Here is a 24305-nt window from a genome sequence, read left to right as displayed (position 1 = left end):
ACTGGGAAAAACCCAACTCAATGCATAGAGGCTTCAGAGGGCAGGCTGATTTACACCTCTCCCTGCCCATTAAATTCCAGTTTGGTCTCCCTAGGACTCCCAGTGCTGTTGACAGCTTTTCCTGCAGTGGAAATGAAAACCAGATGAGAAACATCCTCCTGCACCCCCAGCTGCCACACGCAGCTCGCCCAGGGGCTGGACGGCCCCATTCTGCTTCCCAACTGCTGCCAGTCCCTGCTTCCCAGGGGGGAATGTCGAGCCCATTTCACGGTGTGGGGAGTGCAGGGGGTGAAAAGAGCAATGAGAACTGCCTGGCAGCATCCCATGGGGCCCAGGAGGGAACTTTCCCATGCGTGTGTGCCGCGGTTCAGCCACGATGCCGCGCGGTCGGAATGCCTGGCCCTGCCCGTGTCCCCTTTCCTGCTGCTCTCTAGGCTCCTGCTTCTGTCTGGGGCTTCTATAAATAACTGCCGTGCTCCACAAGTCTTCCTGAAGTCTGGAGGCTGCTTCCCTCCAGTTCAGGTTCTCCTGGAAGCAGAGCCAGTGTGCCCTCGAGCTGGTGCGCCCAGCACGCAGAGAGGGGACTGTGCTCAGCCACTGGGCACACCTGGCCCTGCCATCTGTGGTGGTGCCACTGGTGTCCCAGCGAGCGAAGTGATGTGTATTTGCAGGACCTGCAGTGGTTCTGTCACCATTCTGAGCTGTAAGGTTTTTATTTAGAACAAACATGCTGGAGGAACGGCACGTTTCTGGTCACAGTCTGACCGTGTTAGCCACGGATCTTAAGAGGAATCACACTTTTCCTGAATAAAACACAGTTGGTGCTGTTTGCTGTAATTTCTGATCTCTGCCAGGAGGTGCTGTGCTGTCAGATAGTCGTTTCCCAGCTGTGCACAGAGAACAGAGCTCACAGAAGCACCCTGCCATAAAAATTAGGGAATTTCTGACCGGGGCCCTCTGGAGGGGTGTCCTGTTGCTTTGCTTGGCCAGGAAGGGTTAATGGATTATATGACAGAAAGGGGAGGGGAACAAAGAGCCTGTTTTTAAAGGTCAAAGATGGGGAAGGCTTGGAGAAATTTTATGGCATATCCGTTATCAGCTGCTCTCTCTGTGCAATCACCTCTTTTGGGGAATATGTTGATTTTGTTTCTGCAAGGTAAGATGCAAATAGAGTCTAACACACCCAATATGTCCATAAGACCTCACATAGCCAATCCCAGTTTGATTCAAACAGATTGTCTAGGAAAACATCCTCTCCTGGTTTTAAAAATCCCCTCTTGCAGAAATCACCTGGGACTCACCAGGTGCTCTGGGAGTTGTGGTGGTAAAAAATAACTTTTCCTGTTAAAATGCACGCCGTGTTTCCAGCTTCAGCTCGTCCACCTTCACTTTCTCTGCACCCCTCCTGGTTCTGTGCCCCAGCTGTGTGTCCCAGGTGTGTTCCCCAGGCTGGTGCTTCCAGCATCACCACATCCCTGCAGCCTCTCCGCTGCAAGATGGAGCTGCTGGACTGTCCCTGGGAATGGGGAGGAGGCAAAACCTGCTCCCTGCCCTCCTCCCAGAGGACAGGCCATGCTCACAGTCACTGTTGTCTCTCCCTGGCTGGCCAAGCCTATAACAGATTTATGGATTTACAGCCTTTGTAGTGCTTCAGAGCCTTCCTAAAGTAACGTGTAGATATGTCACATCACGTGTTTTATGGTAATTGCTTGGGTCACTGTTATTCATATTAACTAAATCTGATCCATTTTTCGAATGTGCCATCAATCAAATTGGTTTGACAAGATCTAATTTCCACAACCCCGTGTTGATTTGTATTAATTACATTCTCCTCCTGTAATCCTTAAAGTTAATCCAACTCCCTCACAGCTGTTACATCATTTTCCCAGGAATCAGCGTCAACTGACAAACCTGTAATTAACTGGGGTGGTTGTTTTACCCATGGAAATACTGATATCCCTGTTAACTTATGCAATTTCTTTGCAAATTCCGTGGGGCTGCAAGACTTCCTGCAACCCAGAACCTTTCTGTTCAGGTCTTTTAAACTCTTTGATGTGAATTCTCTGGATTTTCTGATCCAGAGCATCTCAGTTTTGTGTTTACTTTTTCACAGCCACCTGACCACGGAATGAAAAAGGGGTTTGTCGTTCCCTATGGCTGTAACTGCCTGGTTTTTTTCAATCCATTGCACAGAAATATTTACCTTTTGTTTTGTTCATTAACTACTCATTATTATTATTTATATTTCCACGCAGTAAGGGAATCATACCATAAATTTTTTGTTTACCTCCTTTTAAAGCGTTTCTTCTACAAATTTTACCTTTGTTGATCGTGCATCTCCTTTCGCTCTTCGCTTCCTCTATCAAATCTCCATAATTCCTAGATTTCAGTTAGATTTCCCCTATTTATTTCCTATATTTTCACACAGCTTATTTATTTTTACACCTTGTTTCCCGTGTTTTCACACAGCTTATTTATTTCCACACCTTTAACCCGGCTGCTTCTTTTTAACGGACGCCCATTCCGAGCGCAGCCTTTTGAACCCTTGAGCACCCCACCTTAAAGGTTTTTGTTAATGCTTAAACAACAACCGCCAATATTATCTTATTTTCCCCCGTCCAGGCTTGAAGGGTGATCGGATTCCCTCCGGGAAAACGCTCCGGATGGGTTTATTAGTGGCTGCAGCTCCGTGCTGTCGGACAATAAGGAATGTTCCTGCGCTGCACCGCTGGGTTTATAATTCCGTGGTTAATTCCCCGTCACAGGGAACATGTACCTGGCTCGCCCCTCCCAGCGAGCGGGGCGGGAGCAGGAGTGGGAGCCCCGGCCAGGGAGCTCAGCCTGGCTCAGCCCACACCCACTCGAGTCAGGGCGGGCGGAAGGGAAGGGAGGGAACGCCGGCGTGACACGATCCCACAGACAGAGCGACTTCCAGCTCCCCACGGCTCCGGGCGCTTCCCGGCGCTTCCCGGCATGGGGAACATCGCGTGTGTCCCGCAGGCACCTGGGGGCTTCAGGAGCTCCTTCCGAAGGAAGCCTTCGCTGAAGAAAGCGTGAGTACCCTCGTTGCTTGTTTCGGGATGGTTCTCCCGTGGGGCTGGCTTTGCCCCGTGGGATGCACCGTGCGGATCCGGGCTGGCAGCTGAGCCCCTGCTCGGGGAACCCGGCGGTTCCTTCTTCATATTTTCATATTTCACGCTCGGTGTTTCATGGTTTTGTGGGGTGCTGGGCAGCGCCGGACGGGATCAGCTCGCCCCAAGCGCCTGGGATGGAATCCTCTGCCGGCAGGGAATCCCAGCTTCCCAGGGGAAACAGCAGCCCCCAAGGGAAACAGCAATTATTTAATTTTGTTTTGATAGTCGAACTCCTCTCTGCGGGACAGGCAGGGCAAGGTGCAGAACACCTGATACTCCTTGTTTTCGCTGGTGGTTTTCTTTCTTCACAACGCCCCGAGTCGCGGTGCTTGTTGGGGAAAAAAAAACTTTCACGCTCTCTTAAAAAGAAAACCCCAAATCCCAGCGCTCTGACACGTGATTTGAGCTGTGTTTGTAAACCTGAAGGAGGAATAACAGAAAATGTCTGTGAGACCCTTTGGGGATTTGGGTTGGCCAGGGCAGCGCTCAGGTACCAGAGCCATGGGTGGTTGTCCCAAAAATAGAGCTTTCCAGGGAATGCACAGCAGGCTTCCCTGCTTTTCCACTGCCTGTGCTCTCATCAGTGCAGTCTGCCAGTACCAACACATGCACAGAGCAGATCCCTCCCCATCCCGAGCACTCTGGGCTGGAAAGGGGCTCTCTTGGGAACCAGGGTGATTCCCTGTGAAGCTGCCAGCCCTGTCTACACTGTGTCTGTGCCGGGCTGTGAGCCAGACCCCCTAAACTCTGCAGGCTGAGGGGTTTCTAATCAAGAGGAGACACTAAACTGTCCCCTTGGTCTCCTGTGCTGCCATAAGTCAGGAGCAAACCTGTAGGAGTCTGTGGAGCTCCTGTGGGTTGAAAAAGATCACTTGGGGAATTTGGGCCCTGGAGGGCTGACATCCCACCTGCGGTGGAGCAGCCAAGCCCCAGAGCACCCCCTGTCCCTGCTGGCTCCCGGCTTCCCACACTCAGGGCTCTCCGAGGAGATAAGCCTGGTTTCTGCTGAAACAAATGCTGCAATCTGAGAGTCCCATCAAGTGCTGGGAAGCCCCAGCAAAGCGGTCCCAGTGCTGCTCAACAGCACCAGTAACGGCGTGTTAATGGTGTGTGCACGCAAAGGAGAACCGGGGCCCTGGCTGGGAGTGGAAGGAAAGAGAGAGGAAAACCACAGAGGCAGAAATAAAAACCTCCTTGTGAATATCCGTTGGTGTATCTGTGCATGTGCATCCCCACTCCAGGGGTTCTGGAATAGCTGTCAGGGCTGGATTTGGTCTTCGTGTTTTGCAGGGGAACATCTGGTCCCTCTGCTGATTCAGAGACACAGATGAGCCAAACTGATCGTTTGGTTCTGCAAAGACCTGTGAAAAAACACAAAGAAGCAGCAACAAGTGCAGCACAGCCCCCCATTTCAATTCTCCCAGGCTGTTTATCAGCCCTTTGCTGAGCTGGGATGATTAGAAAGCCCATGACAAATTGCTTGCTTAGTTTTTCTGGCTTCCTCATTTCTGGGCAGAATTCTCTGTGCTTCAGCCTGTGTTTCCACGTGTGTTTTGATTTGGGTTTTTTTTTCCCCCTCCCTTTTATAGACAAAACGGCAAGAAAAAACTGCCCAGCTTTTTTGGTCTAGAAGGAGGGCAGGAGAGAGACACGACCACAGACAAAATCCTGCAGTATATTCCAGCAAAGGCAAGTACAAACACATCCAAGCCCCTTCCCTGCTGCTCCAAGAGTTTATTCCCACCCAGCCCAAGGACAGCACTTAAGAAGGACGATGGGTCTGGATCTGGGGGCAGCAGCAGGTCTGCCTCAAAGGGCTGGAGCCCAGGAAAGGATGAGCCCTGTGCTCACACAGCAGCAGAATTACCTGCCCCAGGGCCCCCAGGAAGGTGTGGGGGGCACCTGCCACCAGCCAGAAGGTGTGATGGGGTGGGAGGGTCGTGCTGGGAGCCGAGCAGGGGTATCTCACACCCCACTTGGCTCTTGGTTCTGCTCTTTCTGGGCTGCCTTGTGAGGGAAGGGAAAATCCGAGCGAGCATTCGGAGGTGGAATGATTCATTCCCACGCCGGGATGAGATGGAGTAGGCAGTGTGTCAGCAAGGAGCCCTGGGAAGGCAATCAGGAAGGGCAGGTCTGTCTCAGGCACGTACCAGCCTTGTGGCCATATGGCCCATTTCCCAGCACTGCTCAGGGAAAGCAGGGGTGAAGTGATGAACCCTGGTGTGTTTTCTCGGTCCCTCTGGGCTGGGACAGGGATGTGGACGGAATTTTGGGATCCTTTAGGGCTGTGCTGAGCAGGAATCTCTCCTGCTGCATGGCAAATAGGCTGTGTGGATGTGGGGAAGGGGAAACTGAGGCAGGGACTCAATACCAGGCAGAGGGAATTTCAGGGAAGGCATGGCTCCCTGTGGGAAGCAGTTAGCATCCAGAAGGGTCAGGGAGCAGAGCCCAGGGCCCAGATGGATCCTGGATGCTTCCCCTGGGGAAGCAGGATGAGCTGTCGTGTTAGCAGGTCCTGGACAAGGAATCCTGCAAGAGGACACAGCAAAGGTCACCGAGAACTTATACATTCGGGAACACGAGTGTGGGATCTCTCCAGGGAAGGAAGGAGGGTGGAGCAGTTGTTTAGATGTTACCCTCGCCTGGGGCAGCTGGGATGCAAGCTCCCTGCTCAGCCACAAGCTTCTTGTGTGGCCTGGAGAGGAAGCCTTGGCTTAGACCCTTTCCCACTCCTGTATTTTGAGGAGAACCAGGTGCTGTGGGGCCAGGTCAGAGAGCAGCCCTCAGCACAGGACTCTGATGCAATCTCCGAGGAGATGGGATCACCAAACCTCTGGCCAGGGCAGGCAGCTTGGGACTGGGACAGGTGACATCCCTGAAAACCAGCCCCCTCTGGGCCTGGCACACACAGCCAGTGCCTTTTGCTCCCACCACCCTCTGCCCTGATTCCCACACTTCCCAGTCATGGCTCCTGTGGAGCCTCAGCAGAGGCGAGGGGGGAGGATGTGCCAGAAGAGCTGTGCTTCTCATTTGCTTCTTTTATCATTAAACAGCAGCCTTCAGAGCCCCGGGGCACCAGCCTTGCAAGGCTGAGCTCTTCCTGCTGCCTGGGCTGGTGATTCAGCTGGGAGTCACTGGGGTCTGCAGGTTAATTAGTAACTTGCTCTACCTGTAGGATGAGGCATCTGAGACAGAGGGGGGAGAGAACATGTCAGGGCACTTGCACTGCCAGAGACCAAGCCCTGGGAGAAACCAGGTTGCCAAGGATCTGCTCTGCCTGGAAGCCTGTGGGACCGCTGAGCTAACGGGAATGGGGCTGGTCAGGATGGGGCTGGGGGAGAAGGGGGCTGGTCCCCAGCACAGCCCAGCCAGGGGAGCGAGCAGCTGGCTGGAGAGCATTCCAGGGGAAGGACAAATCCCTTTCTTTTTGGCTGCACACTCTGAGGCATCCCCGTGGTTTTGGGGATAGCATGTGTCGGGGGAGCCTGCAGCTGGAAGGGCAGATTTCAGGGATATCTGTGGTCTTGGAGTTGCTCCCATGTTTAACCACTAAATCCACCTGCCTTCTCAGTCTCACCACAAACCCTCTCAAGCTGAGGTCGCTGGATCCTTTGTTTGGGAGAGGGAATATTCCATCCATCTTGTTTCTTGCCACGGGAACAGTGGTCGTGGAAACTCTCCCCCCTCACGCGGGAGGATCCCTGTGGAAGCTGGCAGGTTGGCTGAGCTCTTTGCCAACAGTGCTGCTGGATTCCCAGCTCCCAGGTTGCTTTTGCTCCTTTGGTGCCTTATTTATCCCCTGGAAGTTTGGCTGTCACGTTCCAGGGTGCAGTATCGCCCAGGCAGCTGGTAGCCGGTGTCGTTCCTTATCTCCGTTTCCATAATTTCATTCCTTCATCCTCTCCCCACTCCCTGTTTCTGGTGGCTGCCCTTATCCCAGCAGTGTTTTGTTACTGCTGCCTCAGCTGCTCTTTGCTCTGACAGTGGCTTGTGGCTCAAATATAACTTTTTCCGACGCTGGGCTGCCTCAGTGAGACTTTTAGCGGGCAGCCAGCGGGTTCTGTTCCAGGTCTGGGAAAGCTGGAGGGAGCCTTTGAGCAGAGAAAGGGTTAACTGGTGTCCTAAAAAGAGCAACCTAAATTGAGCAAGGCCCAAGCTTTGCAGGTGAAAGGGCCCCACTGACAGCTCTTGGCTCCCTTCGTTCCCGGTTCACCATCGGGAGCGCTGTCCCTGGGAATGGCTGGCAGAGGGGTTAACCTCGTGCCGGAGGGGTGAGTCACAGAGGCCCCAGAGAGACAGAGCCGGTGAGCTGTGCTGGTTCCTCATCCATCACGGGCACACGCAGCTGTCTCCCTGGCACAGGGAGCCGGCAGCGGGCACACGCCGGACGGACGTGGGGACAGCTCCCCTGGGGTGATGGAGCTGTCGCTGATCCTGCTGAGCCCTCGCCCTGCTCATCCCTGGAAACGCTCTGTTTGAGCCCAGGGCAGCTGCATGAAACCACTCCAAACCTTCCCTCTCCCAGCCTGCCTTTGCCTTTTGCTGGGGAATGCATGCCTGGAGCCTGTGGAGCGTCTGACCAAGCTGATATTTAAGACTCCTAGGCTGGTGTGTATCCCAGCCACTGTGGGGAATCCTTCTCCCCAAGGAAGTCAACCAGGCCCACAGAAATAAAAGTGTCATTCCCAGAAAAGCTGCAGGAGGAGCCTTTCACCCCTGGGATTTGTGCAGCATCCAGGCAGTGTGACAGCAGTGCTGTGCCACAGGGGTGTGGGGTGGAAGGAAGAATTCCCCTATAACCAGGAAATCAGGGAAGCCCCCAGCCCTGCTGTCTCCTCTAGTGTCTTTCCCCAGTGGAAGGCACATGCTGTGTTTGCTGAGCCTCAATCAGTCCTTGTTCCAGTGGATTTGATTAGGATGGGAAGAGGTCTGTCCGTGGAACTGGGATACCCTAAAAGTAGGATGTGCCTCTGCCCTCGCTCTTTCCCAACCCAGAAACCTCACCTTTAGGTCAGTGTCTCCTCCCAGCAGTAACTGAACCCCAGCTCCACACTGGCATGGAGACCCAACAACAAACAGCCCATCCAGGGCACCTGCCCAGGGTGCCTTTCCGAGGAATCCCTTTTGGGAAGACATTCTGGGAGCGTCTCTGCCAGACATCACCTCCCAATTCCTCTGATTTGTTTTCCCTGTATCCTTGGTACAGATCATTCAGAACCAGGAAAACCAGAAAGAAAACTTGGACCAGAGGTTCCCCAGCCTGTTCAAGAAGGGACGAAGGAAAACGACTGTCAGGAATCTGGGAAAAATGATCTATTACTCCAAGGTCAAGTTAAGGTTCCAGCACTGCCAGGTACAACTGAGGGACCTGTTTGTGGGTGTTTCTCTCCCCAGGTATGGCATGGCCCTGCAGAACTGGGAAGTAAAGTGTAATTCTGGGAAATGTGACTCATGGAGGCTCCCTTGGGCTACTGCGTGGCCCTGGGGATGTGTTGTCATGTGGTGCACAGGTAGCAGCTCCTGCACCTGCTCCCATCCCTGTGGGCAACTGGGATGTGCTTCCATGCTCCTCTGCTGGGCTGGCAGCAGATCCACCAGCAGAAACGTGATGGTGGCCCTTGGATGAGCTTTTCCTGTGCAGGGATCAGCCTGAGATGAGAGGGAAGTCGGGAGAGAGGTGTCCTGAGATAACCCCCAGAACGTGTCTCTTCTGCAGGAGGTCAACGACTGCTTCTTGGAGCTGTTCCAGTCCTACCTGTTCTTCCAGTCCATGGGCTCCAATGGACTCACCCACCAGGTAGGGCATCACCTGGATGTGCCAGGACAAGCACTGGGCACTTGGGTGGCTCTGGGCAGATGGGCTGGGACAGGGGGCTCTGCTCCTGGGGCTCCACTGGCCTCCTCCAAGAGATGTCACCACGTCCCTTCCCATGGGAACGCGCCCTTCCAATGGTGCATGCCAAGATCCCGGCAAAAGAGGGCATTTTTTTCCCCAAGGCCTGCACCCAGACAACCTCAGCTTCACCTGAGTCCTTGGCCTTGCCTGTGGGGAGAGATAGAGGTGGGAGAGGGGCTTGTGCAGGGGCTCCCACAGCTCAAATCCCCACTGGCCTTGGTGCCTGTGGTGGTCTTGGCCCTGCCTTCTGGACCAAGGGGGAGTTTTTCACCTGCAGGCTGGACTTGATAATCTTAGAAGACTTTTCCACCACGAATTAACCTGTGGGAGGAGGTGGAAATAAAAAGCTGAGGGTAGCACTGGGGAGCTCTCCTGGCAAACTGCCCATCAATCTTTTAACCTGATGATGCCGATGAATCACAGATAACAAGAAGTCACAACTGTAAAACAAGAAGCTCTGAATGTGCTCTCCCTCCACAGGAGTGAGTAATTAAAACTGAGCATGTGTGTTTTGGAGATGGTTGCAAAAGTTAGTTCCTTTTAGAAATAATTCACTGTCTTGCAGGTGACTTTATGTTGATGCAATACATCAGTACAACATCTCGAGTCACCCACCAACCAGCCTTCAGCTGAAAATTCACATGTCAGGAGACAAACAATATTACCAAATCTCCTGCCTGCTTTATAAACAGCTCCTTAGTTTATTAATTCGAGGGGAATTAAAAGGGAATTAATGATCCATTACTGGCCCCGAGACATTACAGACATTAGAATCTTTTATGGGGCTTGTTTAGAAAGCCCAAAACAGGGAGTACAAACTTGCCACCTGTTCCTGTGCTTTTGTTATGGTGGTATTCTGAAGATCCAGGGTGTAGGAACCAGACAGCTCACTTTTGCTTTATGGTCAACTCCATCTTCTGTGTTTCTTGTGTTAAACCACCGTTGTTCTGCTGAGGTTTCTCTTGAAACTGAAACTGCCAGCCTGGCAGAGGATTGCTGCAGCACTGGCCCCAGGGAGCTGCTGAACCTGCTTCCTTTGGGCAGTGTGCTGGACCCAGAGCCCAAATGTCTCCCCTCAGAGCCACGTTTTTCAGTCTGGCACTGAGCCACAGCAGCCTGGGGGTCTGGGCTTCCAACCTCCCGCGGCAAAGGGGCACCGACTGCAGAGCTGCCCCCAAAATAGCAGTGTGCTCTCCCTCTGCAGGAGCTGCTGCCCCTGAAGGAGCTGAACGTGTGTGAGGTCGAGGCTGGGAAGGGCCCTGGGCAGCAGGATCACCACACTTTCCTCATCACAGGTGGGTGCCTCCTTGTTTGCTTTGCACAGAGGGCAGGGGGTGTGTGGATCAGGCTGTCTCTGCTCTCTGGCCCACCCTGACCTAGTCCCAGGGAATAAACACTCTGTGAAAAGAGGCTGCAGGGAGCTGGAGCTCTTCCTTCCTCCCAGAACTGACATCTTTCTCTCCAAGGCTGCTCTTAAACGCCTTGGGCAGTGATGCCCAGGGCTGGCACAGGGAGGGCAGAGGATGGATGGTCCTGTGTTCCAGCTGGTTAATACTGAGCACTCATGGGGACAGTTCCCTCCTCTGTCCAGTTATTAGAACGAAAAAAAATGGCATAAAACCTCCTTCTCCCAGCTCTCCATATAAACCCCAAGGGCAGGGAGTGACTCCAGGCAGGCAGGGCACTGTAGGGCACAGTTCAGTGCCCAGAGGTGAGTTGCCTCCACAGTAACACCAGCCTGGTGCTGTCAGGACCCTGTGGCACTTCACCAGCTCTTCCCTCACCAGCCTCCACAGGCTGCTTAAGCTTTTCTCTGAGTGCTGTTGCTTTACAAAAGGTTTCCTGGGATGACAACCTCTCTGCAGCTTGGAGAGAGGCTTCTTTGGGCTTAGTCATTGCTGAATTGCAGACATAAATGACAAAAAAGGAGATGGTACAAACGACCCTCTAATTTTAAGGGCTGCTGAGTTGTGTTGTGCTGTACCAGGCAGGGCTCTCCAACCCTTTCTGGGAGCCTGTAAAACAAAGGAAAACTTCTTCTAGGTGTAACCTGTCAGGGGCATCTGCTCTGGGCTAGGGGGGACTTGTTCTGCTTGTATGAAAACATGCAGGAGGGTGGCTGGGGTGGAAAATTGCCTCCAGCTTTGTAGGGTTCCTGCCCTGCTCGGGGGAACAACAAGCCAAAGCCTTTCAGACAGAGTGCTGTGTACAATGGGAAGCAGTGACATGAAGAAACCAGGGAGGCAGTGATGTTTAGGATTGCTGGGAGGTCAGTGGAACAGTTTTATTGTCCTGCTGGAGCGGGAGGAATCAAGGCATGGAGGGGGTAGGAGCCTTCCCGTGTCCTCACACAGGGTCAGGGTGGAAATCTCTTTGTCTCATGACTCTGAGACACAACAGACAGGCATCCATTCTCTTGTGAAATCCTGTGGCATCTGTAGTTCCCCATAACTGCACTGCCAGGGGTAGTTCAGCTCACTGGAAGTTGTTGCAGGATCACTGGAAACGTGGAGGTGGAGTGGAGAAGGAAGCCCAGTCCACAGACACTTGGATGCCCAGGAAATGCCTGACACCAGATTACTGTAATGGATTTGGAGTCACTCAGGGAGTCTCTGCTCCAGCTTCCCCACCTCTGCTTTGTTTATGCACATTTGTTTCAGATCATTTCCTGAAAGGCAGAAAGTGTTTCAAAGTCTTTAATGAACTGTTGTTTATAAATAGTGCAGGAATTAGGGTACTGAAGAAGGGCAAAGTACCATGTTTATCCCGTGCACAGGCTTATCTCAGTACTTCCAAGTCCCACAGAGCCAGATCCTACTGAGCTTGCACCAATCAGGGTTTTATGAGACTGCTGGTAAATTATTAATCATAACATACATTCTGCATCCTGCCAGAAATGGTTATTACCGTCACTAGGTCATGTCTGCAGCGAGTAGCAGAGGGGTGTGTGAGACTGTTTCGCTCATGCTATTAAATGAAGGAGGCTGGAAACATCAAAATCAACAAGATGTAGGGCTGTTCCTCCCTTCAAGGGTATGTCTGAGGTCAGCTGCAGCTTGTCTGGCACAGATTACGTTTGGTGGAGCAATAAATAAAGAAAGCTACCGGTGTTCTACATACCGAGCGCCAAAGTGAAAGCAGGAGATAGCGTGGAACTTTCTGATGAGTTGTGATAGTCCCTGCCCACACAGGTGCTTCTCACAAACTGCTGGGGGTTTTCAAAGCTGAAATGGGTGTGGAGTTCAAGCTCGACTTTTGTGCTGTCTTTGAGTTTTGTTCTTGGCCTGGTTTGGTGTTAAAATGTGTCTGGTGGTCAGAGCCTGATGTGTGTGAGAAGGTGCAGGAGCACTCCCAGCAGCCTGATGTGAGGAAATGTGCTACAAGAGTGATGGGAAGGACTGGAACATGACGTCAACAGAGCAATGGTCTGCTGGTGTGACGTGCAGAGTGCAACACTGCTGATGGTTTATGGATGTTCCATGCCCTTATCTGCTACCTGCTCATCCTGTGTCTCACAGGTCCTCGGCTGAACCCCCTTATTGTGTTCTGCCCCACTGAGTCAGAGCTGAAGCAGTGGCTTTATCACCTGGAGAAGCAGATCCAGCTGAATGGAGGTGGCCTTGCCTTGCCCTTCGTCCCTCAGGTGAGTGTCTCACAGCCACGTGCTGAGCTGGAGCAACCAGGGAGGCTGGGATGGTTTCACTTTGGAGCTTGCCTTTGGTGTGGCTTCCTGTGCCAGAAGGGTGGGAAAAAAAAAAAAAAAAGCAACTTTGCAAGAGGTGTTTGATAGCCATTGGCAGGGGAGGGTGGGTGCTGAAAGGAAGACCTGCCACCCATGGGTACCACCAGCACAACCTCCGAAGGGTCAGAGGTTTGGGTCTGGCTCGGAGAAACTCTCACGCATTTGGGTGCTTGTGCAACTCCCCAGAGATGACAAAACATCTGGAGGAGGAGACTGGGACCTAGAAAACAGGACTGGATTCAAGAGACTTTCTCTCCCCATCTCTGCAGGGTGTTTTAATGCCCTCCCTGTCTCCATCCTCCCACTTGTCAAGCAGAGACATCTCCCCCTGAAAGGCAATTTACGGGCGATGCTTGGTAGCAGGGGTGATTATTCAGTCCCAGCTGGAAGACTGGCTCCTGCACTGATTTATTTATTCTTTCCTGCCTCTGCCACACTTAAAAAGTGCCCTGAGGAGGGCCATGCAGTGGATAAACTCGGGGGAGGACATGTCTGCCTGCTGCTCAGTGTGCTCCTGTCCCTAGAACGGCTGGCAGCAGAGCTCCATGGGGAAGGACGAGCTGCGGTGGTGCATGCAGCACATGCCTATCCAGGGGTGGAGTGGGACTCAGAGGGAATCCCTGGGCCGTGTCCTCTGTGCCTCCGAAGTGAAGCTTCAGCATCTGCCATTCCAGGTAGGACACACGTCCCTGGGGAATGACCTGCAGCTCAGGAAAGGGGAGGGGTGGAGTGACTAGGGCAGGCTCCTGCCCACCTGATGCCACTAATCCAGCAGGTCCCAAGGGTCATTGTACACCCATGTAAAGGGAAAATGGTTTCTTCCTGCTCCTGTGGCCCCGCAGGGGTGCTTGGGGACAGCACAGGCACATGCACAAGGACCTGCAGGACAGGGCTGGCAGCTGACCCAGTGTCACTTCACCAGCTCTTCCCTCACCAGCCTCCACAGGCTTTTTAAACTTTCCTCTGAGTGGTCTTGCTTTATAAAAGATTTCCTGGGGTGACAACTGGGGTCTGCAGCTTGGACAGAGGCTTCTTTGGGTTTAGTCATTGCTGAATCACAGAGTCGAAATCCCCAGGAATCTGGCAGGAATCTCCCAGCTCAGGGGAGCAGCTTGGCCCTTTCCAAAGCAATCTCCCGATGCAGGGAAGCAGCTTGGCCCTTTCCAGAGCCCTTGCCCCAGGATGCTGTCAGAGCAAAGGGCTCTCACATCCAGTCCCTGCCTGGCTGTTCACAGGCTATTCACATCCCTCTCCCTCTTTGCTTTCCAAGGAGCAGCACGACCGGGTGTTGGTGCTTTATGCCTCCACACTGGTGATAATTTCTGAAGAGCATAACGGCTTCTGTTTTAAGGTAAGTTCATGCTGGAGCATCTCCCTGCTCTCTCTCACCCATCCACAGCAGCTATTTCAGCTCTCCTTTGGCTTGTTTCTCCCCTCCACCTGTGTTCCCTCGTGCTCCCTCGTGTTGGCAAGGGCTTTTCCAACTCCACGCTGCCACTCCCGTGCCAGCTGGCAGGTGAGCAGGCAGGGGGGATGTTGCAAGTTATCTTCCCATGAGAAACACCTTGCCCTCCTACAGAAGCCCAGGGGGAAAGGAGCTGGCTGCCAAGGAATCTCTGGGAGGAGGGAGGCTGGCATGTTTCGGTGTGGTGGTGCTGGCAGAGAGCCTGGCTCTCCTGCTGGAGATGGGAGCTGGAACAGCCCCAGAGAGCCCCTGAGGGGGGCTTTGCTTCCCAGGCTCTGTGCCACAGGGACCACGTGGAAGCGGGGAGCATGCAGGCAGCACATCTGATGCTCGTGGAGAAGGGCACAGGCAGGGAGGAGAGGCTGCTGCTGGAGCAGGGTTTGCTGCTCTTTCCCTCTGTGTGGAGCCTCGGGCATGGCAGCAGAAGGGACAGCAAGGATGTGGAGATCTGAGTGTCCCAGGGGATGCAAGACCAGCTTCTCTAGTCTAGGGTGCCTTGTGGGAGCAGTGCTGGGAGCCTCAGCACAGACAGGCAGTGGCACTGTGCAGTCTGAGTGGCCCTTAAAATCAGACTGCCAACACCCACCCTGGCACTTGGTGACACAGTTTAGTGGTGAACGTGGCAGTGCTGAACTTGATGATCCTGGAAGGCTTCCCTAAACTTAACAACCCTGTGGTTCTGTGCTCTTGGGCATCACTGTGATGGCTTATTAACAGCCCTGTGCTTTCTGGTCCCGTTTCTTCCCGTGCTGGAACAAATGTGCCAAAAAGAGCAGTGAACTGTGTGTGAACCCGCGTGTGGCAGCACCGGCACACGGCAGGGCAGAGCTGGGCTGCTCCCCCAGGGAACAGCATCCCTCTTAGTCACTGAGAGAGCAGCCAGTGACAGGGGAGCTCTGCAGAGACCGAGGGCTTGTGAAATCCAGCGTGAACTCGCTGGGGTCCTTCCTGTGGTTCCGCATCACGCAGGACGCTTTTAACTCAAGGGTTACCCACGAGAGGACCTGGGTAGGCATCTCTGGAGAGGAGATCCTGTGCCTCAACAGGAGAGACATGTCCAGTCACAGCTCTCCTCATCCCCAGTGCAGCAGTGGAGGCTGTTTTCCAGCAGCTGGTGGCTGGTGTGACACACCTCAGACAGAGCTTGTTTTCGGGAACACGCTGTTTGCAGCTCCTGGGAACGGGGCACCGCGTAAGGGGGCCCTGGGCTGGGCTCTCTGATTAGCTCATCTCTTTTGAAACCTTAAACCAGCTTTGTCTGCCCCTGTCCATGCAATGTTCCCTCTTCCCACGGTGCAGGAGCTCTGGTCCCGGGGCTCTGCACAGCCGGGTGCAGGCAGGAGGTGATTCACCAGCCTGTGACACTGCGCTGGGAACCTGATTTTCCACAGGCGTGTCAGGGCACAGGAGCCTTCTCCCAGGGCTTCTGCAAATTAACTTCCCTTCCCTGCGAGCAGATGCTGAGCCCTACAATTTGTGTGTGAGGGAATAGCCCGGCCCTTTTGTTCTTGAGCTTCATACAAACCACAGGAGCTGCTGCTGCCAAGTGTGTGTGTGTGGGACAGGGAAGGGGAAGGCAGGGGCTGAGCCTGCCGGGATGGGGCTCACCCAAATCCACAGGCTCTGGCTCACCCCTGGTGGGAAAAGGCCCTGGGCGAGGTGAAAACCAGCAAGGGGGGGAGCTGCTGGAGGGGCAGGTTCACACCGTGCTCGGGGAAGGCTGGAGGGGCTCTCTGCAGCCCACGTGTGTGTTCTTTGTGGGATGCTGCTGCGCTTCCTGAGGTGCGACTCGACCCGGAGGGCGTTTCAGCCTCCCCATGGACAGGGAGCTGTTGTTTGAGGGAGGATGGAACACCAGGCACCAGGGGAAGCCCCTGTGCAGTGTGCCTCGGTGGCAAGAGGCTTACTGGGCTGTGCTGGTGGCAGGGATCTTGCTGGGATGTGCTGGGATGTGCTGGGCGCAGCAGCCATGCAGCACCTGCACCAGCCGAAATGTCAAACCCCAGCAACGGGGAGGGGAAAAGAAGGAGTCAGGGAGCAGTGCACGAGCTTCCCAACCAAGGTCAGCCTTCCTGAGCTGCTCAGCCTGTAAATCACTGCTGGGGCAGCAGGAATGCCACAGGAGCCTGCCTGTGCCCCCAGGCTGTTGCAGAGGCAGCTGCCACACAAACCACGGACACCCGTGCGTGCTCCGCAGCTCCCTCACGGCAAAGTTGTCACGTCGGCCACATTCCCAGAGCCCTTCCAGCTGGCATGGCTTGGAAGCGAGGGCAGGGTGAGGAGTTTCTGCTAGACACCTCAGTTTTGCAGCCCCCGAGCTTAGGCAAATGAATCCTGACAGGTTGCACCTTTTGGAGAGGGCCTTGGGCGAAGTGACAGACAGGGCTTCGTTCCTGCTTTTTGTGCATTTCCTCCACTCCCAGGCATGGAGCAGAGTGCAGTGAGATGAGAACCTTTTTTTCCCTGAGCACTACCCAGCCCCTGTGCTCACCATCCTGCCCAGGAGCTGCACCCAGGGAGGGCTGTTGCCACCAGCTGCCCCTGCCCAGTGCTCCGTGCCCAGAGACAGAGGCAGGGTGACATCCAGGTGAGGGGAATAGGAACAGGAGCAAAAATGCCACGTGTTCCTTGTTCTCCCTCTGCTCAGAGCATGAGAGAGACGAGAAGTAAAGGGATGAGCTCATCCATGTGATGTTTCCAGCACAGAATCTGCTTCAGTGGCTCTCCCAGGGCTGTTCCCGCCTCATTTCTGTAAGGAAAATTTACCCCAAAGAAAGAGGAGCTCTAGATCTGAATTCAGTGCTTGACAAACCCCCTTGGCCCTTCTGCCACGTTGCCCATCACAGAGAATTAAGCTGTCAGCGGTGACACTTGAAGGACATGTGGCAGCAGGGCAAGAGAGGGGCTTGGGACAGGCAGCCCTGTCCCTGCCCACCCCACAGGTCACCACAGAGCCTGTCTGGCACAGATACGGGATGGCCACGGGGTGATGGCAGAGGGGACAGTGGTGGATGTGCATGAAAAGCTGCAGGGCCAACAGCACACACGGGGTCTTCTAACTCCAGATTTTCCAGGGACAGGCTGCTTTAGCCCCCAGCTGACAGGGCAAAACCCCCGCTCCCCTCTCAGGAGTGGCAGTTCACAACTGCGCCTCTGTAACACACGGGCTCGGGTTTCACCGGCTGGCATTTGCCAGGCTCAGCCCTGTCTTTGTAAGGCTTTGCAGGGAATGGATGGTGGGCATTCCTCTCGGCAGGGCTGGAAGTCCCAAGTTATCAACCGAAGCCTCGCTCAGGTCCACGTTTGCGAAGTTTTCCGGAGGAGTCGGAAATTTCAGCCATTAAACTGCTGAAAACAGAACTAGGAGGGAAGGGGTGGTTTTCCAAGCTCAGGATCTCAGGAGGGGCCTTGAGAACAAAGCTGTCTCCCACAGTCATGCTGGCTCCAGAGGCTCCATTCCTGCAGTAAGGCTGCTGGTGGGAGAACTGGAAGCAGGAAACACCAAGCTGGGACAATCTGCTGGAGACAGAGCTCTCCAGCAAGCCTGTGAGGGTACAGAGGCCTCCAAACCCTCACCCACCTTAGCAGCATCTTGGGTGTGCCTCCTGTCTCCTGCAGACCTGGCCTAGGGGATTTAGGCTCTGAGATTCCCTATACCCCACCAGGGGATCCCAGCCATGTTGTCCTTCCCACAGTGCCCTATGGCACGGACTGGGAGATCTGCTCAGCCCCGTGGTCCCAATCCTGCTTCTTCTCTCTCCAACAGGGCGAGCTGCCACTCAACGCCATCCAGGTGCTTTTTGAAGAGAACGAGAAAACCTCCTTTTTAATCGAAGGTGGGTGTCCCCACCCCACAGAGGCTCACTGGGGTCAGGTTTGCCGGTTTTGCCGAGCTGCTGCGGCCCCTTCTCAGCTGTGTGAGAGTTCCCAGGCTCTGTGAACTGCACTGCCTGGAAATCTGGGCCCCTCAGAGCCCAGGAGGGTGTGGGGAGGGGATGGAGCGAGAGGGTTCCCACGGGCTTCTCCAGGAAGCACCAGGGAGCCAGTGGAGCCCGGTAAGAGCAGCGAGCGCTGTTTTCCCAGGCCGGCTGATCAATTCGATCCGGGTGAGCTGCCGCAGCTACGAGGATTACCAGGAGTGGCTCTACTGCCTCAACACGGCCCAGTTTCGAAACGCCGACTCCTCCCTCTCCGGATCCGAGAGTTTCTCAGGATCAAAGCCGCCACACCCCAGCCAGGTAGCAGTCGCATGGGAATCGGTGGCTGTCCTGTCTCTGGCCGCGTGTGGAGCGCTCCTGTGACGCAGCAGACTTCATCTTCAGGCTGTCAGCAAGCTGACAATTATTTAAAGCCCTTTATGACATTTTATAGGCCAATATTATAGTGAACTCCTTCAAAAGCAGAGGCCTGGGCACAGACTGTGACACTGTCGTGCAGTGAGGCATTGGCACGAGGGCATTAAAAGGGTCTTGGACTCGACAATTCTCGTGGGTCCCTTCCAACTCTGGGTATTCTGTGATTCCTGCAGGGAAGGGGAGACCCACACTGCCAGCTCTGCAGCTGGGATGGGTCAGGATGCCTGAGCACCCTTTTCCTGCGGTGCACCCCTGTCATTCACCCTGGTCATCCCAGCACAACCACACACCAGGCATGGCCACCGGGCAACTGCTGGCCGTGGGCACACAGCCCAGACCCCCGAGGGCTGTGCTGGGCTGGCACTGCTGGGGCTGGGAAGGATGTGCCTGTGGCCATGCAGATTGTCCTTCCTACACTGTGTTCTTCTCCCCACACAGTTCACCAGCAGCGGGAGGGGCTCCCTCACCTCTGACGGCCGCACGAACTCCTGGGCATCGGGGGGCAAAGTGACCACCGTGACCCACCTGTCCCAGACCAGCGGCTCCCTGCCCGATGGACACTCCTTCCTGCTGATGCCTGAGGGCAGGCTGCTCGAAGATGCCCTCTCCTCTGGCTATTCCCAGCCCCTCCACGTAAGTGAGCCCCCCGCCAAAGCCCGGGATGCACGTGGGGATGGACCTGCCCTCCACTCTTGACTGGTTGGACGGGTTGCAAAAGGGCAAAAAGCTGGAGGTGGGTGGAGGTGATGGGCTGGGCAGGATTTTGGTCTGACCCTGGGCAGCATTTGCATGTCCAGGGCTGTAGGAGTGCCTGGGGCAGGGATCCCAGGCAGGACCAACCCTAATCCCTGAGTGCAGGGCCATGCTGAGCTCCTGGCCTGAGGAAAGTCAGCTCCAGGGTCTGCCTTCTCATTTCAGTGCCTGGCACAAGCCAGCTGGCCAAGCACAGGGCCGCCCACACAGGACCTGCGGAGAGGGGGCAGCGCCAGGAAATCCAAGGGCAAATGTGGGCCGTGCATCCAGCAGCTGCCCAGCCAGGACTCGGAGAGGAGCATCTGCAGCCTCATTCCCGAAAATCCCAGCGGTGAACTCCCATCCCCAGAGTACAACGAGCCGTACTCGGCACACAGCTCACAGCGTCACCCCTCAGCTCCCCCGTCACACCTCAGCAATGTAAGGGGGCTGGGGTTTGGGGGGGATGGATCCTCCTGCCTGGGAAAGGGGAGCGTAGTTCAGCTTTTCCTTGCGGTGCCGCTGGCAGGGACAGGAGCGCTGGCAGGTGCTCTTGGGCAGGTGGGAAATCCATTTCCACTGGAAAATGGCCCGTGGGAGGTGAGGTTAAAGGTGGCAGGTGGAGCAATGTCTCTCGGAGCCCTGGGATGCTGGGCAGTAATTCCCGAGACAACATGACCGCCAGTGCTCGGTGAGTAGGAGTGTTATTGCCTCACAGGACACAGCCTCCTCTTCCCAGGGTTTTCCAGCATGTGTCCATCGACTGTTTAGTGTGTGATGCCGTGATTCCCTCCCCTCCATGAGTGTTCATCAAGGAATTCCCCTCCTTAGCACAGACAGCGCAGTCGGGAGTCAGTCCCATCATCCCACATGGATGAGCAGCGTTTGGGACTTTAGTTACAGGGAGATCTCCCACTCCAAACCCTCCTGGGGACGAACTGCAAGTAGAGAGCAGCGTGCCACGTTCCTGTTTCCGCCCTGCCTTGTAGCTGAACAGATGGAGCTCGGTGGGAAGGCAGCCCTCCAGAGCTTCCAGCTCCCTGGAAAAGCCGGCCATGCCCCTCTCCCATTTGTACGCTGATCCCTACACACCCAGCTCCCCCAGTGCTCCCAGTGGGGCAGGTTCCACCTTCCTGGAAGAGGTACCTGTGCTTGCTGCTGGTTACAGCTGGCCCTGACTCAGCACACAGGGTTTTGGCTCCAGAAATTGTGCCTGGGGCCATTTCTTTTCCTGCCATCTGCCTGAGCCTGAGCAGGATGTGGAAACTCCAGGCCTGCATTTCGGGGTGGGGCAGGGCACAGCATAGTTCCCAGTTTTTTTCAAGCCAGGACAGAGCCAGAGGGGAACAGGTTTCCCCTGTCTTATCACTGGATGCCAGTGTCACAACAATAATCCCAGGAAGAACCAGAAACCACGAAACAAAGGCAGAGACTGAGATGTGCTCCAGTCTACAGAAACTAGGGATGAGTCAGACACAGAGACCACTTTATCCACCCCAAAAAATTCCAGATGTGGTGACTGAGTGCCTATTAAAGGCTACATTTCTTGTTTTGCACATCTCTTGGGAAAAGGCTGTTTCTGAGTCTGGCACTCCCCATACTGGTGATGACCTCCCTTCCCTCAGAGGGTCTTTCCTGACTGTTCCCTGTCCTTCTGGGTTGCCACAGGGCATCATCCTACTGCCTCCACACCCTGCCAACTTCCACTGTGTCTGTGGCCATCCTCCCTTTCCCACCCAAGGCCTTCAGGACTGGGGTGTGGTAGAATCTGTGAGGAGGGCAGAAACCCTGGGTTTGCTAAGTGTGTTGCCAGCAGGGCTGTTTTAGCGGGTGGGAAGCAGCGGGTCAGTGTTTCCCAGCTCTCCCCAGCAGGCATCCAACCCGGATTTTGCTTTGCTCTAGTTCCTGCAGTGCCACAGGCAGACGGGTCCAGCACAGGCAAACGGGTGCCCAGCAATCCCTGCACCCCAGCAGCACCTCTCTCTGGAGAAATGGAACTGCCAGCCCTTGCCCAGTGGCCACTGCAGAGAGGTGCCCACAGCTCCCACCTACAGCACCCCTGGCACCTCCCGCCGGCTCCAGCTGCGGGCACAGGCTGAAGCTGCTTACCTTGAGGAGGTGAGATTGTAAATGCAGCCCTGGGGCCCCACACTGGCTGCAGGGGAGCACACGGGGTGCAGGGGGACCCAGCTTGACTAGAGTCTCACTGCAGGGGTCTTTGCTCTGTGATCACACAGGGATCCTCCCGAGGAGCAGGGAGTGGGGAACCACGGAGGGCTGATTCCCTGGTGTGCAGCATCCCAGCACTGCAGTGCTGTGTCATCCTCATCCCTGTGTCTCTTTCTTTCCAGATCTCCTCTCTGCCAGAGGAACATCTGGGCCCTTCACTGCACCCACCAGGTGAGGCTCCTGGGGGTGTGCTGGCGGGTGGCTGAACCCTCCCTGCCTCGCCGGTGTCCGTCTCCATCAGCATCATTCAAAGCAGGGCTGGTACCCTCTATCCCTCCTGCTTCCCCAGGTGGGACTGAGCCTGTCACCCTGCCCTGGGCCTGTCTCTGCCTGGTGGAGGCACCTGTATGGCTTCCCCTGAGTCACAGCCCCCCTGTCACACTTGGTCACTTGTGACTTGTCCTGCAGCACATGCGCTTTGCCCACATCGAGTTGCATCTGGGCTGTGGTTTAACTCATCCCCATTCCTACTCTCTGCTGGCAAAGGGGAAGGTGACCATCAGGCTGCTGCTGCTGCTGCTGAGCTCTCTGATCCCTTGGGTCTGTTCTCCTGCAGATGGGAGCGTCAGCATGTACGACCTGCCAGATTCCAGCTGCCGGCGCCGCGACTCCGCCACCTTCCACGACTACGCCGAGCTCCAGAGCTTCCACAGTGACTTCAGCTATGACAACCTGTGGGAAGCTGAGGGGAAGGAGCCAGGCACCCCACACACCTCCCCATCTCCTGTCCAGCAGATTTACCAGGTCTAAGGGATGGTCTCCACAGCCAGGCACAGAAAGGCCACCCCCACCCCCCTGGGCTCTTTTCTCACTGGGCTTCCCTCCAGGATGAGGAGCCCAGGGCGTACAAAGCAAAGGGAAGAGCCCTGCCCTGCAAAAGGCATGTCCTGGCAGGCCTGGGCTTCAAATTTCTCTCCTAAATCTGGGGATGGGGTCAAAGCACAGCAGCAGCAGCCCCTGTGGACACGGAGGAGCAGAGTGTGTGCTGTGCCAAGGAGAACGCTCAGGGAGCCCTGGCTGGGGAACAGCTCTGCCCCCAAAAATGAAAAGAGGAACAAAAAGGGTCAGGCTCCCTCAGGTAAAAGGGGCTGGGTGTCCAGGGGAAGCAGTCACTCAAAGGCCAAAGAGAAGGGCTGGTTGGTGGCTGGGTTAGTTTGGTTCCTTCTCCCCAGAGCCCTCAGGCTGGTCCCTCTGCTGATCCCCTGATCCCTGAGAACAGCTGTTAAACCAAACCTTCCTCCACCGAGCTCTGAAGTCTGCAGGGACACACGAAACGTGTCCCATCCTGCTATACAAGTTTGGTAGCAATAGCTGGTGCTCATAGGATTGTCTTCCTGCAAGATCAGAGTTACTGGACAAGAGATGGAGAACAAACCCACCAGATCCGAGCAGAATGGGACTTTCTTTCCAATCTATGCAAAAAATTCCTTCCTGCCAGTGCTGGCTCCAGAAACCATGGTGGGTGTCCTGTGACATGAGGAGCCTGACACCTTGGCAGGTGGAGTCTAGAAATGTGCTGCCAGCAAACATGCCAGGTGACTTGTGTTCACCAAGGTCTTCCCTGGAGAGGATGCTCTAGGGGTTCCTCCTCCTAGGGAATGCCTCCTTTCCTCCCACTCCTCTGCACACGACTGGGCTCCCACTAAATGCTGCCTGTGACTATCTGGGCAGGGAGGGAAGAAAATTCACCACAAGTCAAACTCCAGCTGATCAAAGCAATGCCAGTGTGGGCTGGGATCCCCCTCTTCCCCCACCTCCAGGCCCACAGCAGGGCCAGGACACAAACAACAGGGGACAGAGTCTCAGTGCTATTATTCTCCAGCCTCTTAGGCCGGATCCTTTGGCACATAGAAGATCAGCAGCAAATCCGAATGTTTTTACCTGAGGCTCCAAATTCTTAACCTTTGTTCCCTAAAGAAGCTGCAAACCAAACACAGGAACAAACCCTCTATTTTTGTTCTGTCACTGGTGCAAACAAAACAATCCAGGAGCCCTTTGTACTTGAATATCTGCATATTACATTGTATTTTAATTTTTTTTTTTTGGGTATCTGACAAAGTTTACATGTAAAGTTTGAGTGGATTCTGTGTATATAACGTGTAAATATGGCTGAGTTAAAGACCTATTTAATTTTCTAGCTGTGGGTGAGGTTCAGTGCTGTGGAATGGGCAGCTGTCTGCACATTCACGAGTGTGTTGGTTTGGGTCTTGTAGCTGTCATTGTTTTGTTTCAGGTTTGCTCTATTTTGGGAAGATTTGTATCCAATGACCCCAAATTTATCTATTTATTCAGAACAAAACTGCACTAGGGAACATCAAAAACACATATATGCTGGGAGGTCTCCATGCTCTCGAGCTCCTATGAACAGGTTGTCTTTGAACATGGTCATCATAGCCTTTTAAATTCAGTTTCAGCAGCAATATCTGCAATGTATCAAAAGGGAAGATCCCCCTCCAGCTGATATTAAAGTTCCCTCGTGGGTTTCTGTGAGACTGGACAATTGCAATACACATTCCCTGGGAATAACTTCCTCCTCTCTTCCTTTGCCATCACCTGGTTTAGTGGAGGTGATTTTTCCCCCATCGCTGCTGCCCCTTCCAAACCCTTCCTTCCCTGAGGACTTTGGGGCCCTGTTTCCAGGAGGGTTCCAGACTGCTGACTGTCTCTAATCCTTGAGCAAAGTCTCCCCAGTGTTTGTCAGGCAGTGAGACCTGGCTGGAGGTTTAAAGCCAAAGCTCATCGAACTTTGCTT

General features: G+C 54.6%; 1 protein-coding gene across 1 annotated transcript; it reads left to right on the top strand.

Moving 5' to 3' along the window:
- The first annotated feature begins 2153 nt into the window (after window positions 1-2153).
- On the top strand, window positions 2154-23857 carry PLEKHN1 (pleckstrin homology domain containing N1). Its single transcript, XM_050322725.1, has 16 exons — window positions 2154-2159; window positions 2920-3053; window positions 4724-4823; window positions 8341-8487; window positions 8851-8931; window positions 10235-10325; window positions 12549-12673; window positions 13297-13446; window positions 14043-14123; window positions 18004-18073; window positions 18321-18475; window positions 19031-19225; window positions 19511-19765; window positions 21227-21442; window positions 21676-21724; window positions 22110-23857. The coding sequence occupies exons 1-16, from the start codon at window positions 2154-2156 to the stop codon at window positions 22301-22303; spliced, it is 2049 nt and encodes a 682-aa protein (XP_050178682.1). The 3' UTR covers window positions 22304-23857.
- The last annotated feature ends 448 nt before the right edge of the window (window positions 23858-24305 follow it).

The sequence above is a fragment of the Myiozetetes cayanensis genome, unplaced genomic scaffold, assembly GCF_022539395.1.
Source record: "Myiozetetes cayanensis isolate MyiCay16 unplaced genomic scaffold, myiCay2020 scf28, whole genome shotgun sequence".
NCBI classification, from domain to species: domain Eukaryota; kingdom Metazoa; phylum Chordata; class Aves; order Passeriformes; family Tyrannidae; genus Myiozetetes; species Myiozetetes cayanensis.
The sequence above is the reverse complement of the archived record's forward strand: the minus strand, read 5'-3'. Positions and strand labels throughout refer to the sequence as shown.

Coding starts and splice junctions, on each gene's coding strand:
- PLEKHN1 (XM_050322725.1), top strand. Junction 4,824..8,340: donor TGCAGTATATTCCAGCAAAG/GCAAGTACAAAC, acceptor TCCTTGGTACAG/ATCATTCAGAACCAGGAAAA. Junction 21,725..22,109: donor CCCTTCACTGCACCCACCAG/GTGAGGCTCCTG, acceptor GTTCTCCTGCAG/ATGGGAGCGTCAGCATGTAC.